General features: G+C 39.3%; 3 protein-coding genes across 3 annotated transcripts in view; all 3 read right to left on the reverse strand.

The window, feature by feature from the left end:
• zp3d.2 (zona pellucida glycoprotein 3d tandem duplicate 2) overlaps positions 1–5,802 on the reverse strand; it is an 8,309-nt gene extending 2,507 nt beyond the window's left edge. The window contains exons 1-7 of the mRNA XM_050046893.1: positions 5,245–5,802; positions 3,218–3,333; positions 3,012–3,115; positions 1,621–1,795; positions 1,384–1,489; positions 1,167–1,255; positions 990–1,063 (exon numbers count right to left, since the gene is read on the reverse strand). Coding sequence (XP_049902850.1) covers positions 990–1,063; positions 1,167–1,255; positions 1,384–1,489; positions 1,621–1,795; positions 3,012–3,115; positions 3,218–3,333; positions 5,245–5,712 — 1,132 coding nt within the window. The 5' untranslated portion in view covers positions 5,713–5,802. The remainder of the gene's footprint in view (positions 1–989; positions 1,064–1,166; positions 1,256–1,383; positions 1,490–1,620; positions 1,796–3,011; positions 3,116–3,217; positions 3,334–5,244) is intronic.
• A 3,188-nt stretch (positions 5,803–8,990) lies between these two features.
• Positions 8,991–10,642, reverse strand: lypc (ly6 domain containing, pigment cell). Its single transcript, XM_050047790.1, has 3 exons — positions 10,454–10,642; positions 9,669–9,788; positions 8,991–9,509 (listed from the first exon to the last, which is right to left on the reverse strand). The coding sequence occupies exons 1-3, from the start codon at positions 10,503–10,505 to the stop codon at positions 9,304–9,306; spliced, it is 378 nt and encodes a 125-aa protein (XP_049903747.1). The 5' UTR covers positions 10,506–10,642; the 3' UTR covers positions 8,991–9,303.
• Positions 10,643–13,181: 2,539 nt separating this feature from the next.
• The window catches only part of ccdc105 (coiled-coil domain containing 105), a 10,710-nt gene continuing 8,927 nt past the window's right edge, over positions 13,182–14,964 (reverse strand). The window contains exon 8 of the mRNA XM_050047789.1: positions 13,182–14,189. Coding sequence (XP_049903746.1) covers positions 13,962–14,189 — 228 coding nt within the window. The 3' untranslated portion in view covers positions 13,182–13,961. The remainder of the gene's footprint in view (positions 14,190–14,964) is intronic.

Here is a 14,964-nt window from a genome sequence, read left to right on the forward strand (position 1 = left end):
TATACATATATACACATATATATATATATATATATATATATATATATATATATATATATATATATAAAAATATATATTTCTTTTTTTAATTTACTTTTCTCCCTTCTCTATTGGATTTCCTTTGACTGGTTTGGCTTTCTCTATTTGTTCCTGGGTTGATGGTTGGAGTTGTCTTTTCTGTCCTCACTGGTTCTGCGTTTGTTTATTAATACTCTGTGCATCTTTATTGAATTACCAATAAAAATACCTTGTTTAAAATAAAGAAAATAAATCAAATCAATGCATCCTGTAGTTAAAACGATCCAGTTCATTCATTCAGTACCACTTCATATAGCCTACACTCCCAAACCCTGCAAAATCAGCTGCATTGGTACTTGGCAAAACTCAGTGCACACACACACACACACACACACACACACACACACACACACACACACACACACACACACACACCAAAGACAGAATCTTCACTCCACCTATATTACACGTCCATGCCTCATGTATTTCGGCTGTTGGTCAGTGCCTCAATACTTTGACTCCTCTAACCCGTCTGTGACTGAGCTCTGAGCCCATTTGCTCCTACTCAAGACATAAATCATTCAAACAGATGAGCACTACAGTTTTCAGCAAACACTACTCCAGCAGAAGTAAATGAAGCATTTGGGAACCATTTACAGTTGTGACTAAATACACCTCCTGGTGCACTACTGGGTATTTATGGTGGTGTGGTGAGATGAGTCAAAATACACCATAGTGCATGTGTTCAGGGTAGTAAAGGAACATGTCACCCAGTGCCACAGTTATGGTTTTAATCATCTGCAAATGGAGCTGCATGGCACGGAGAATATAAGTTTCATCGGGCTGTGACTGCACAGACATCACTCCTTAGTAGGATCAAGTCATTGTTGGTTTAATATTTCAATTTCTTTTAATATGCTGACAGAATATAATTTATCCAGCTGTGGAAAATTAAGGAAGCAAAGACTCACCCGTGGATGCAGCGGAGCTACAGTTGGAGTCGCAGCAGGTGCACACTGAGGCTGGTCCATACAGCTCAACCCATCTGAGAAAAACAGTAATGAGTTGATCCCTTTAGTTTCAAGAACTGCACAGCACATTTGAACTTCTTATTTCTCATTTAATACCTATATGGAAAAAAACCATACCTTTTTGTTTTTGTGTCGTAGTTGCAGGACTTGGCTGTCGGTGTGGGGACAGAACGCCCCACAGACATGGAGCAGTGCATGTAGAGCTGCTGCAGGAGATCAGATCACAACATTTCCCATCAGTGAAACCTTTAACAGACTTTGAGCACTGTATTCAAAACAGACACCAGACAATATGAAGCAAAAAATTATAATAACTTCTAGCATCTATGCTCACCTGGCCTGTCAATCCGTTGAACAAGAAGGCATCCACAGAGAATCTCACAGCGTTGTTTTTGTATGGGATGAATCTGGAGCGACCGTCCCTGCTTTCAACCATACACCTTTATCAGAGGGGGAGAAAACCTGACCATAAATGATGCTGTTTTTATACACAGTCTTTTCTTTTTAAATAAAATAAAGTGACGATACAACTCAAGGTCTTCAGTTTATGTGAGAGTGAGGTGTTTATTACCCAAAGTTTTTCACGACTGGAAACTGAGGCGTGGAAGTGTGGGACTTCTCAGGAGTTGCGTAACACAAGTGGACGTAGAGTCTTTCATTCTGAGACATGGCCGGAGCCTGTGCCTCAAAGTACATGGGTTTCCCGAGCACGTATTGATCTGACGGGGAAAGCCTTTCCCATTGAGCTGAAGACAGAAGGAAGCAGTCAGACAATGAGAACAGCAACAGCATTCGTCTTCACTTATGCACTCAAAAGAAGTCCAGGGGTCGTATTCACAAAGCTTCCTAGTACAAACAGTTGCTCCTTGTGATGAAATTCTACAAAAAGTCTTAGAATTTCGAATGTTTTCCTAGAATTCCCCTTAAAGTTAAGACTAGGTCCTTGTAAAGATAAAAGTTATTCAAAGAGCATCTTAGACCTTAGAAGAGCTCCTAAGGTGAAAAACTGTTAGAAGTAATGAGGAGGACTTTCAAGAGGCTTAAGGGTTTCTTTGGCAGAGGAGAAAATGGTGGAAACAGGTCAGAGGAATATGCTCCGAACTCTGGATGACAGTAAGTAAATAAAATGCTACAGATCAGATCGTGCAGGGATAATGTGTGCGTTTAATTTCACATTGCCCACCTAACGCTATTAAAAAAGTTTTGATCATAATACTACGATATTTGAGAAACTGGAAAAATGCAACAGTGCAGCAGTGATGACTTGAGTCTGTCTCAACCTTCCATCAGCAAAATGACAACACTTTCAGTCTCATAATTTGATGCAGTTCATTTCATTTCCACTGGGTGTCCTCACCTTGCAGGATCACAAAAGGGCGTGTCTGTGACAACCAGTCACATCTGTTAACAGAACGCATGATACCTTGCAACAGGGGTCAGCCACACCTCCTCACTAAGATTAAATTTCTGTCCTTTCTTTGCTCATAGTTGCTCTGAGAACTTTCCTAAACCACCCCAAGCTAGGACTCCTCACTAAAAATTCTTTAATTCTCAGAATGTTTGTGAATATGGCCTCAGGTTTCCAAAATTCAAATGCAAGGACTGAGCGATTTTTAAAAAGTCTAAAAGGCCAGATGAGAATTGCTTTAAACCCAAAATTTGTATTTAATATCGTAATGAGTTTCTTTACTGTTTGATAGAGCACATTTTGGAGTTGACACATTTACTGAAAGTTTAGTTTCAGTGGATTTACTAAAGAAAAGCAAAACCATATTTTATTTTGTTTAGGATGAAAAGATCTAAATAACAATCATAAAAATATATTTTTCTTTTTGGGACCACTATGGCCACCAATCCACTTTCCGAAACATCTGAATGTATTCTAGAATTCTAAAGCTTTTCGAGACCTTTGAGAGTCCGTAGAAATCAGCTGATAAAAACATACATTTTTGCAGGTTTTACCATTTCGTGGAGACAGAATGAACTTTGCACTGTTCGCCATTGTTGTGAAGATCTTGCGCATCCTCATCTTTGGTGTGTAGCCAATTTTGTAGGAGTACTGGTACCTGAACAGTTAAACACATTGTTCAGGTAAATACAGCTGTTTCTATGTTGTAAGGTTGACAGAAGTTGGTACAGAATGCTTTCTGGTCTGGTTCCAGCCTCACCTGTTATAATAACATGCAACAGGCAGGGTGAAGGGCACAGCTCGCCTGATTGGTCCTCGGAGCCTTGGTGGGTCGTATTGTAGCGTGTTTGAATAGGCCACCTGGTTATTAATTATCTGCAAAAAAAAAGAGGAAACAATTGAAACCAAATCAACAAAACAATCAGCTAAAGGATTAATATTACTTTAACATGACTAAGAGTTAACAGCAATGCTAGCAGCTCTGTAAGGTCAGACAAAAGTCCCGTTTCCACCGAGCAGTACGGTACAGTTTGGTTCAGCTTTTTGGTTCAGCCGTCCCCATTTTTGGTCCCCCCTCTGTTGGGGTACCTAGCACACAGATCTGGTATAAAAGGTGGAGCTGTGAACACTGCAGTCTGATTGGTCAGTAGAGGACGGTCACTCCTGTGTCTGGTTTTGAGGCTCATGTAACCACTGTTCATACTGTGGAGAGTTTTATTAGTAAACTGTAACTATAAAATGAAAGGATGTTTTGCTGCCTCTCACAGCAGCTGGAGTGGAAGAAAATAATTTAAATAACACTGGGGCGACTGCCGGCGACTTTTAAAGGTGGAACATGAACTTGTAATGTTACTCAATACAGAGCTGACAACGTGAATCCACCAGCACCCCTTAAATTTCACTGTGACAACTTTGATCTTTCCATTAGTTTTTATATGACAAACACTTTAGTAATGAGTGGATCTTCAAGCATTTGAAAATATTAATTTTGACTGGGTTATGTGAACGGCAATTATTCTAATCCTCATTTGGAGGAAAGAAAAGCGTTGCAGAGCGTCGCTCCTGTGGGCTCCAGCAACACTAAACCCCTGGGCTTGCCTGAGAAGGACTAAATGCACAAAGCTGCTATTTTTAAATATCCCATGGAGAGAGACTCTCACTGCAGCCTGTTCTATTTTTTTTTAAATTAATGTGTACCAAAATTAAAAGCAGATCCATCCAGTAGTTGTTGAGATTAGGGCTGCAACTTTCTGTTTAATTTCTTGCTGAACTGCCTATTTGGTCGAGAAAATATTAGAAAAAGAGCAAAACATCTTTGAGCCCAAGGTGACATCACTACATGTCTTGTTTTGCCAACCCACTAAATTCCATACACTGTCATATGCAACTTCCCACATTTGAGAAACTGGAATTGTGAATATTTTAGCATTTTTGCCTGCAAAATGACTTAACTGATTAGTTGATTGTCAAAATAGTTCCTGATTAATTCCCTGACGATCAGTTAATTGTTTAATGGAGTAATTGTTGCAGCTCTAGTTGACACTCAAAACCCCAAATGTTAGCATCATGATGGCTCTAGAGTAAAAGTCAGGGAATCACCAAAGTAAGTGAGAGTCATCCTCTTAGAACCATGAACATCTGTACCAAATTTGATGCCAATCCATCACATAGATGTTGGGATATTTCATAGGATAAGTAAAAATTTCAGCCTGCTGGTGGCACTGAAGGAAAGGTCAGGGGATCATCGAAGTCAGTAGGATTCATCTTCTGGGAACCATAAACGTCCATACCAAATCTGGTGCCAATCCATCACATAGATGTGGGGATATTTCAGTTTGGACCAAGGTGGTGAATCAACCAATTGACCAAGATTGCAACCCTTAGTGGGCCACATATGGTGCCTAGTGGCCCACTGACCATTTTCTTATTCACAATCAAAATAATTCCATTCACACAGACAATTGTTTTGTACTTTGAATGTAAAAGGTGCAAGAGTGCAAAAAACAACATTGAAATAGAGCTTGTTTATAAATTCAAAATAAAAAAGCCTGAGGAGAATCCCATGGACCGCCAACAAATGTCCCAGCTAAGCCCCAAATGTCCCCAAATCCCAGAAACACCCCTGCGCACACCTGGGTTTGCCTCCTTTATTCATTCTATCTGATAGATATTATACATGTTTGTTTATTAACTGGCCCCTCATTTTGAAAAAAAGCCCCCGGGCAAAGCAAGTAAGAGCCACGCTGTTAGCATGGCGGCAAATATCAGGCTATCGTTAAAACTCACCGTGCGTTCGGTTCCACACAGGCCAAGGTCATACTCAAAATAAAGGTAGTCCCTCGTGGATCTACTGGTTTGGCAGGTCCCCAGTTTGAGGTGAGAGTCTGGTTCACCGGGGCCCAGCATGCCCCTCTGCACCTGCACGAGCATCTTCTTGAGCCTGCACGAAGTCCTCACGGAAACACCCGAAGTGCTTGGCGGGCTGGTGCTGGCCCGAATCGGCAGCAGGATCTCCCGGACGGGCTCGGGTAAAGGCTCCTGTCCGGTACCTTTGGATGGAGAGAAATGCTCTTTCTCCACCAGCGGCAGCCTCGAGTCCACAAACACGGGGAGGCGCAGGTACGGCGGCCGTAGAATCGGTGTTTCTCTCCGGGAAACCTTTCTCATCACCTGGGTCGATTGGTTAAAAGCCTCAGACGGTCCTCCATCAGCAGACAATAGTGGCAGTACAAACAACAGTGACAGGTAAACCATACCCGGAAGTTTTAGGTTTTAATTTAAGTTTTAGACTTAAAAATTCAACCTTAACTTACGAGTATTATCACTGATAATGTTCTCCTTAGTTTGAGCCAAATTAACAACACCTGGCCGCGAGGAGCTGGCAAACGGAAACAAAATTCTCAAAAGCACAAGTGGAACTAATGGCTCCTCTCCATTTAGGGGAGCCAATTTCCGGTGAGCTCACCGGAACATTTAAAAGGAGCACCGCTGTAATTAATGTTATTATATGCGATGAAAAGTCAAAATACCCGCTGTGAAAAATGTGAAAAAATAGTGTCAATCTTTATTTAAAAAAAAACATTTAAACTGTGATTCATCTGTTGATTGTTTTATCGATTAATTGATTCCTTGTTTGGTCTATAAAATGGCAGGAAATTGTGAAATACGACGATCACTCTTTCCAGAAATTTCTTGTTTTGTCCACAACCCAAAAAAAAGTCAGTTTGTTGTCACAGTAAATAAAAACTAAATAAACCAGAAAATATTCACATTTAAGAAGCTGGAATCAGAGAGTTTTTATTTAAAACAAACAAACAAAAAAAGACTCAGACCGATTAATCAATTATCAGATTTCTTTGCAATTAATTTACAAACTTTAAAAATTAATGTTTTATTGTGTAAATCCGGAGGAAGTTAATTTTAACCCATCACACTTTTCAAAAGGGATACATTTAGAGCCACAAGGTCTGATTTTGTAGTTGTCATCATTCACATATTCATTTATTTTTGTTCTGGTTAACTGGATTATTTAAAAAAGTTACAGTAAATATAACAATGCATTCTACTTGATCAAATAAAAACATTGGGTCCAAAAAATATTTCTTATACAATTTTGTCAACACATAAATAAAATTACTAATAAACAACATAATGTTCACATTTTTAGGCAAGAACTGTCTGTGCCTTTTAAATAATGAACAAAGATCATTTGTGTTGTGCTCCAATTTTACACAGATCAGATGAGTACGAGGATATAATAATACATGTCTTTCATTCTTCATGCCAGTGTGCACAAGCATTGCTCAGGTGTTGTACATGTACAAGTAATTCTCAAATGATCTGTAACACAAGGACTACTGTTTGTATACAGTGGGTGAACAATTGATTTATTAATCATTTCACAATTTGGTGCGTGTTTACTTTCAGTTCATTCACTTGTACTTTTTAAAACAATCTCTTCCTAACCAGCACTGATATGTTAATCATCCAAAATGCTCATGAGCAAATGTAATCATGATCCCAAATAAACAAATTGCCAATATTAATACTGCTACCAGTTCTAGTTCTTGGAAAACAAGAATGTAATGGGATTGTTAAATCGTTAATCATTTATGTTGTGCTGCATGTGTACTTTATGTCGACAGTAGTAGCTTTCATTTATTGCACATCAGTACACTGTATAACTGTGCTTGCTTATGACAAATCATGTAGTAGGAAATCACTTTTCAATTTGGAAGTTTATTTTCTTTGGGGATGGGGACTGGGGGACCCCAGAACTCTAGACCCCCTGGCAGATTTGGTCCCTCACCCCAGTGTTGACTCCATGGCTACAGCCTTGGTGTCATTTACCTGTAACAACTTAGCCTGTTCTTTACCTTTTTATTACTGCCTGTGCTAATTGAAGCTCTGCTCATAGTACAGAGGTCAGGTCAAGTTGGTGGAGGTCTTCAGTCCAAGCACAGCTTTCACTGTGGCCATGTTGAGGGTCTCAGTAATAGTTCACAGTCTTAGGTGAAACTGTTTAACTTTGGTCACATGTGTAGCACTAAAATTGTGTGTGATTTCATTTGGGTAAAATCACTGATTTACACCAACCATATTTACATTGAATTCTGCTACATGCTCTTTTGGTGGAGTGTGTTTCTTTTTCGTAGTGGAGGGTCTAAGGAAGGAAGGTAAATATGACACATTGGGCCTCAATGCAGCAACATTTTCTTAAATTTCTCTTATATTTTCTCTTAATTTTCTATTAAGAGAAGTCAGCTGTAGATGCAGCAAATGTTCTTAACCATCCAAATCTGTTCTTTCTTAGGTGTGCCACTTGAGCATGAGTTACCCTTTCAGCATACGTAACGCCCCTAAACACTTCATAACGGCATGTGATGTGCCATGTGCAAATACTGTGTCATATGCCCAAGAGTTGGAGAGATGCCTCAAATAAAAGTAGCAAAATCAGGGTATTGATAAACTTAAACAACTTAAACATGATTTTCCAGAGTGTCAGTACCATGGAAAACCCAGCTATGGCATAACATTTGCGAAGCTGTATGGTTTGTTAGCAGCAGTGGTGGATGAGGTATTTACATGCTTTACTTAGAAGAAGTACTTAAGTAGAAGTGCTAATAACTTACCTGAAAAAATCCTGCATTGAAAATGTTACTTAAGTAAAAGTCAGTAAAAATCAGGAAAATGTATTCAAGTATTAAAAGTACTTAATGCAGAAGATTTTAAATCAATTTAATAAATCAAAATAATTAAAAGGAAAAGCCGCAAGTGCTCATATTTGAGAAGCTGGAACCATGGAATATTTTTGCATGAAAAATAACTTGAAAGATTATCAGAGTAGTTGCCAATTAATTTTCTAATCAACTGACTAATTGTTTTAGCTGCACTTGTACATTTTCATATAGTTTAAGTGCAAAAATCTTATTATCTAAAGTAACTAAAGTTATCAAATAATTGTATTGGAGTAAAAAGTATAATATTTTCATCTGAAGTGTCGTGAAGTAGAGGGAGGAAGCTGCATGAGATTATAATACTCAAGTAAAGTAAAAGTCCCTCAAATTTGTACTTAAGTACAGAATTGAGCAAATGTAATTAGTTACATTCCAGCACTGGTCAGCAGAGGAGCGCACAGTAACTGAAATCACAGTTTAATAATCTAATCATTATAGTTATTCTAAGATTTAATCTAAATTTGATTTTGTGATGTTTGTCCATTTTTTAAATGTTCCTCATATATATGTAACTTATGTTTCCTTGTGTTGGACAAACAAATTGAGAACTGTGAAGAACAAGATGGGTTTTTTTTTCTTATCTAGGTAAGAGTGCTCTCGACCACAGAACAGCAAAATTAAGAAAATATTGGTGAATCCCATAAGTCAATGGGTAGAAATAAAGTAAGAACAAATTAGGGATACAAATAAAAATAAGAGAAAATGTGTTCAGATATCGCTTCCTGCATGAGGCCCGTTGTGTACATATTTACATACAACACTGTAGAGCCCTCTGAGACTAACTTGACTGAAAAGTGGGTAGAGGTAGTTTATTTTGTCAGAGTTTGTATAAAAATACTAAATCATGGGAACATAAGCAACAGATGTTACACTCACTTCCACTCTACACTTCAAAAACAGCTCTGCAAGTAGTAGGGCAGGTCTTTAGATGTCATTAGCAATAATTAGAGAAAAATATTATTTTTCTATCTCACAGATATGGTTATGGTTTAGCACAGATTAGTGCACAGTTACTAAAAAGACGCTGAGTACAATGTCAGTCCATTAAGATGGCAGAAAAGGCAAATTCATCTGTGTTTAACTAGTTCTCTTCCACATATTTTTCTGTTCACCAAAGGGCATATGAAATAAGAAGTGTGAGTATTGTGCCAGTCCAGCAGGAGGTAGCAGGTATTGCAGCTCCGTTGCACAGGTGTGTGTTGCAGCAGTCATTGGTGAAGGTGAAGTTGAGTCCCATGGCCTGTTTTTCACCGGTGATTCCACAAAAGGAGGGCAGGATGCAGCTCTTCTCGTACAACACCACACGGAAGCCTCCTGAAAATCACAAGTTTGTTAGAAACAACATTTTGGGAGAGACTCGCACAACGGCACGCTGAAAAGAAACTACACTTCTCCCCGCCTGTTTCCGTTCTCAGTTCTTTTTCTCAGTTTTGATATATTTAAATGTTGTTAAGTGACTTAAAGCACCCTCACCTCTCTGGCCCACAGCTCTGCTGGACAGACAGACCTGCCCGGGTGGACACTTGAGAGGGTATCTGATGCAGTCCAGAGGTGAGATGGCGGGGAACACACAGGTGTAACAGAAGAGGGGAACTGAAGGAAAGGCATGTTGGTTAACACAAAAAATGGCTTTAAAGAGTTTAATTTTGCAGAGGAGCTGCCGTGACATCTTGATTATGACCCAAAACAGGATGGGAGGAACAGATGCTTTGAATTTAAATAGCTCAAAAATTAGCTAAAAAGAAAGAAAAGAGAAAATGAATTAATGAATAAGCTGAAATGTATCAAACAGAAACCTTCATTGTTGATACAGAGGCAACTAGTTTGATAATCCATTAATTGCTTGAGTTTTCAGGCCAAAATACCCCAAAAAAGGCTGAACCCAGCTTCTCAAATGTGAGGATTTGCTGGGTTTTCTTGTCTTACATCACAGTAAGTTGAACATCTTCGATTTTTTGACTGTTAGTCAGACAAAACAAGACGTATAAAGACGTCACCTTGGGCTCTGGGAAACTGTGATGCTCAATCATGACTATTTTCTATCACCACACAACTAATGATTATTTTTATTATTGATTCGTCTACCAGTTATATTCAATAACTGGTAGACAAATCAATAATAAAAATAATCATTAGTTTTAGCCTTACTATTAGTTATTGCTGCAAATAAGTATTTCTGTTAGCAATATCAGGCATGTTTTGTACATTCATCCACACTAACAAACACACAAACACACACTCGTGTTTAGTTCACTTACCCACAGGTGGAAGTAAACAAAGGAGAAGCAGAGGACAAACCAGCTTCGACATCACTGACTTTTTCTGTCTTGCAGGGAGAATATATTCTTGCAACTCAGTTCTTCAACTGTTAACGTCGTCTCTTTTTTGTTATTCACTGGAACACACCAGCTGTCTTCATCTTGAACACAAGAAACCTGCTGAAGTCTCCGTCTTTGAGTCAGTTTCCGGCCAGCGTTATTTGGGCTTTCTCAGCTTCCTCAGCCGGCTCAGCTGCAGAGATCTGAAGGTAAAATCTCCTCTGGCTCCTCTTGATATTCCGTCACTTAGCTCCAGGAATCTCCACACCCCAGTACTTATAATTCAGTTACGCTGTTAGCCTCCCGGTGACAGCCATGACTTGACATTACTGCCTGGGCTCACTGTCCTGCTGAGAATAGCCCCATTCAGATGAAAGAGAATCAATGGGGCTTTGTGAGGGAACTACACTCTCGTTTAGGTTAAAATCTATATAAAATGTCCATGTATGTCATGTTTTTTTTTCACAGAATGACAAGACATGTGATGTCTACTATGGTAAAACAGGGCAGGTTTATTAAATCATGTCTTATTTCTTAATGAAAGACGTTAGGTTTGGTAGGAGGGCTGTCAAGTGACCTGCAGTCCCATGACTAGATATCTGCAAGAAAACATGTTAAATTCACAGGTCTTTAAAGCTGTTTTGGCTCACAAAAAAAGGCAGTTATATCTTGAAATGAATTCCAGTACTTTAATTTAATAAGTAAATAAATGGTTTTCACTGAGAAATGTGATAATGATGTTAGATAAGATAATCACATTAGATATACTTTTTTTCTGTTTTTCAGCTGTACAGAAGGCCATTGTTCCTATCAGGGTCATGTTTAATTGCAGTAAAGATAACCGAATTAGACCACGATGAAATGGTTACAGCAAATAAAATCTTGGCATTTTTTTGGACACCAGATAAAACAGGTGGCTAGGATGTGCTGCAGCAAGACAATTTTGTCTGTCACATATAAAGACATGACATTAAAAGCGATGTTTAAATGTGCCAAGTATGTAGGAAAACTATGGTGGCCAATGTGAAAACATGAATGGCCCCATCTAGAGCCACTGTTTGGTTTGTCCATTCTTAGCTCCACTGTGCAATCACAGCAGTGTGGAGATAGGTCTGGAATCACTGCTTATCTTTGTGCCATAAAGAAAAAACTCTCTGGCTTGTTTGTGCGTCCTTAAACCAATCACAACCATCTTGGGTGGTGCTAAGCCCAGGATGCAGCAACCGTGCCCTTGCAAAATAGCACTGTCATTAAAGGGGAACTAATGTTTTTTCAACCTGGGCCCTATTTTCCGATCTACTTTTGTCTAAATGAGTGATAGGATGTTCAATATTTGACATCTCTCCAGCACGAAGCTAGGGCTGACCTGCCTGCAGCCCGTGAGCGTGCGCTATATTAAATAATAGGGCACTCAGACAGCGTCAAACAACATCAAAATACGTCCACTTAAAGTGCATTTTTTTCCACACAGATAGGCTCGGATTGTTAGTATAATTATCCGACAACATAACGGAAAGGAGAAATGAACGTCTGTGTTTACCTTTAGCTGGATTCGGACATGTTCCTCTGCCTGTTGCTGCTCCCTCTCTCCTCATCTGCTCCTCATTTTCAATGAGCTCTGCTCCGTGTACGTTTGCGTACTCCGTGTTCAAATAAATACGGGCGGTCATCAAATCCAAATGGCTCATCCAGATCCAGCTGGTCAAAATCGGGTAAAAATTCAGCCATGACTACTCCAAACAGAGTAACTCCTGGCGTTTGTAAGGTCACTCCAACGGTAACTTCTTGCAACAACTCAAATCTCGCGAGACGTGAGATTTGAGAGCCGGACTTTCACTGTGTTGTTTTGACTTGCCACAACAAACATGTCTGAATTTTTACCCGATTTTGAACAACTGGATCTGGATGAGCCATTTGAATTTGATGACCACCCGTATTAATTTGAACACGGAGTACACAGACGTACACGGAGCAGAGCTCATTGAAATTGAAGAGCGGACGAGGAGAGAGAGGGAGCAGCAGCAGGCAGAGGAACATGTCCGAATCCAGCTAAAGGTAAACACAGACGTTCATTTCTCCTTTCCGTTATGTTGTCGGATAATTATACTAACAATCCGAGCCTATCTGTGTGAAAAAAATGCACTTTTAGTGGACGTATTTTGACGTTTGACGCTGTCCCATTGCCCTATTATTTAATATAGCGCGCGCTCATGGGCTGCAGGCAGGTCAGCCCTAGCTTCGTACTGGAGAAATGTCAAATATTGAACATCCTATCACTCATTTAGACAAAAGTAGATCGGAAAATAGGGCCCAGGTTGAAAAAAACATTAGTTCCCCTTTAAAATGGCTCAGCAAAAGAGAACACCACAAAAAACACTGACAGTCGTATGTCACTGTGTGATTCACCTTTTAGTGATAAAAAAGACAAACATCATTTGATAATCAGAGCCCTAGAGGTGAAGCATGACTATACTTTAGGGCTGGATGAGCTCACTTAACCCACTGAAACCACAGACTATTTGCTGACTGTATGTGGTTTTCGTGGTGCTGGTATGAAGTGGAACGGATCAGTACGTGTGTGAAGTCATTGGCACTGGTGCATGCCGCTGCCACAGTTAAAAGATGTGCCAAATCAACCCCGACTGGCCGTGTCACAAAACAGATCCAGCTCGAGAGTCGTGCAAGATTTAATCTGGGCTTTCCCGGGATGCGTTCCCAAGTTGTTTTATTCGTTTTATATCTTTACAACAATTTACTGAAGGAACAAAACAGGCATGCCTTCCTGCAGGATCCAAATCTTAGTCAAAATACGGCAGTTTCAGCATGTAAGTTGTTAGCTCAGAGGTTGTTTGTTGTCGTTTACATCTGGTGAGTCAGGCTATGTTGATATAAACGGCTCATTCTAAAGTAACAAAAACACAATGGTTCTTAATTTCAGGTGATTATAAACTAATAAAAACATAGTTATCAATATTATATACCATTTCTGACAGTAGATATCCCTGAATCGTACACACCTGGACCTTTAACATATCTGAGACAAATCCTTAGAATTTCTTAATGAATTTAACCTCGTACACTGGGGTTATCTGAAACAGGAAAGGGCATTCCCAAAACTGTTGCTACAAAGCTGGCAGCACTCTTCGCTTAAATTGCTTTGCTGTAGCATTAAAAATGTTTTTTAATTTAACAAATGGACCTTACCCAAACCATGATAAACTAAGACTAAAAGTTCTCAAGACTATGAGACCAAGGGGGTCCATATACTTTTGACCACAAACTGTTCAATCAATCAATCAAACTTTATTTATATAGCGCCTTTCATACTTTAATGCTTTAATCCTATTTTATTAATCTTTAACCGATACATTTTGTACATAGCCACTCCCTTTTCCTCACAACACACTTAAAGCTATCATCCCTGTCTACTTGCATGCTTGCTGCAGCCCTACTGAACACAAGACAGGGGAAGTTGGCCTCTGCACGCCCCCTGCTGGAGGACAGAGGGCATGGCTCGCTTGTCGACCTGCTGACGCCTCATGCGGATGACAGCTGCATCCACCTGAGCTGCTGCCCTCTTGCCGTGCTGGTCATCCAGCAGCTGCAGACAGGCGCGCTGCAGCCTCGCCAGCTCACCCTCAGAGGACATCAGACACCGCCTCAGCACTGCGCTGCCCTGAGAGACACACAGGAAACACATTTAACCTGGTTTGGTTTGTTTGAGACAAACCACTGAAGGCTTTTTTTAATATAAGGTGTGAACATCTGCCAGCATATTTGAATATGACGAGATCCTGGTGTGTTTGTCTTTACTGTCACACATGAGGAGAAAAGATCCTACTATATGGAAGACAAAAAGTTTACGCCACACCGTGTGTGTTTGCTGTTATTCCCAGTATTCAGGTCAGTGTATGTTTATGAGGCTATTATCTTCAGTTTTTAACCTCTTGTAACAATGGTTCTCAAACTTCTATTAACAATAAACCCTCTGACCACTGCAAAACATTTTTGGTAGAAAAACAGTGAACAGACATAAATGTGGATGTGATTGCAGTTGCAGCAGTTAAAAGTTTACAGTGATTGGATTAACAAAATAAATATTTAATATATAATGTGGTTTATCAAACTAACATTTGCATTTTTATATAACTTATTATGTATAATTATTTTAGGAATCATGCATGACTGACATTTCTTAAATTAACATTTTATTAAAAATCTCATGTACTCCTTGCAGTACTCCAAAATACCCTTAGGGGGACCTGTACCCCCATTTGAGAAACACTGTTTTACACTATATATATACACTGCTCAAAAAAATAAAGGGAACACTAAAATAACACATCCCAGATCTGAATGAATGAAAAATTCTTATTAAATACTGTGTTCTTTACATAGTTGAATGTGCTGACAACAAAATCACACAAAAATTATCAATGGAAATCAAATTT

This window comes from Epinephelus moara, chromosome 6 (assembly GCF_006386435.1).
Source record: "Epinephelus moara isolate mb chromosome 6, YSFRI_EMoa_1.0, whole genome shotgun sequence".
Taxonomy (NCBI): Eukaryota; Metazoa; Chordata; class Actinopteri; order Perciformes; family Serranidae; genus Epinephelus; species Epinephelus moara.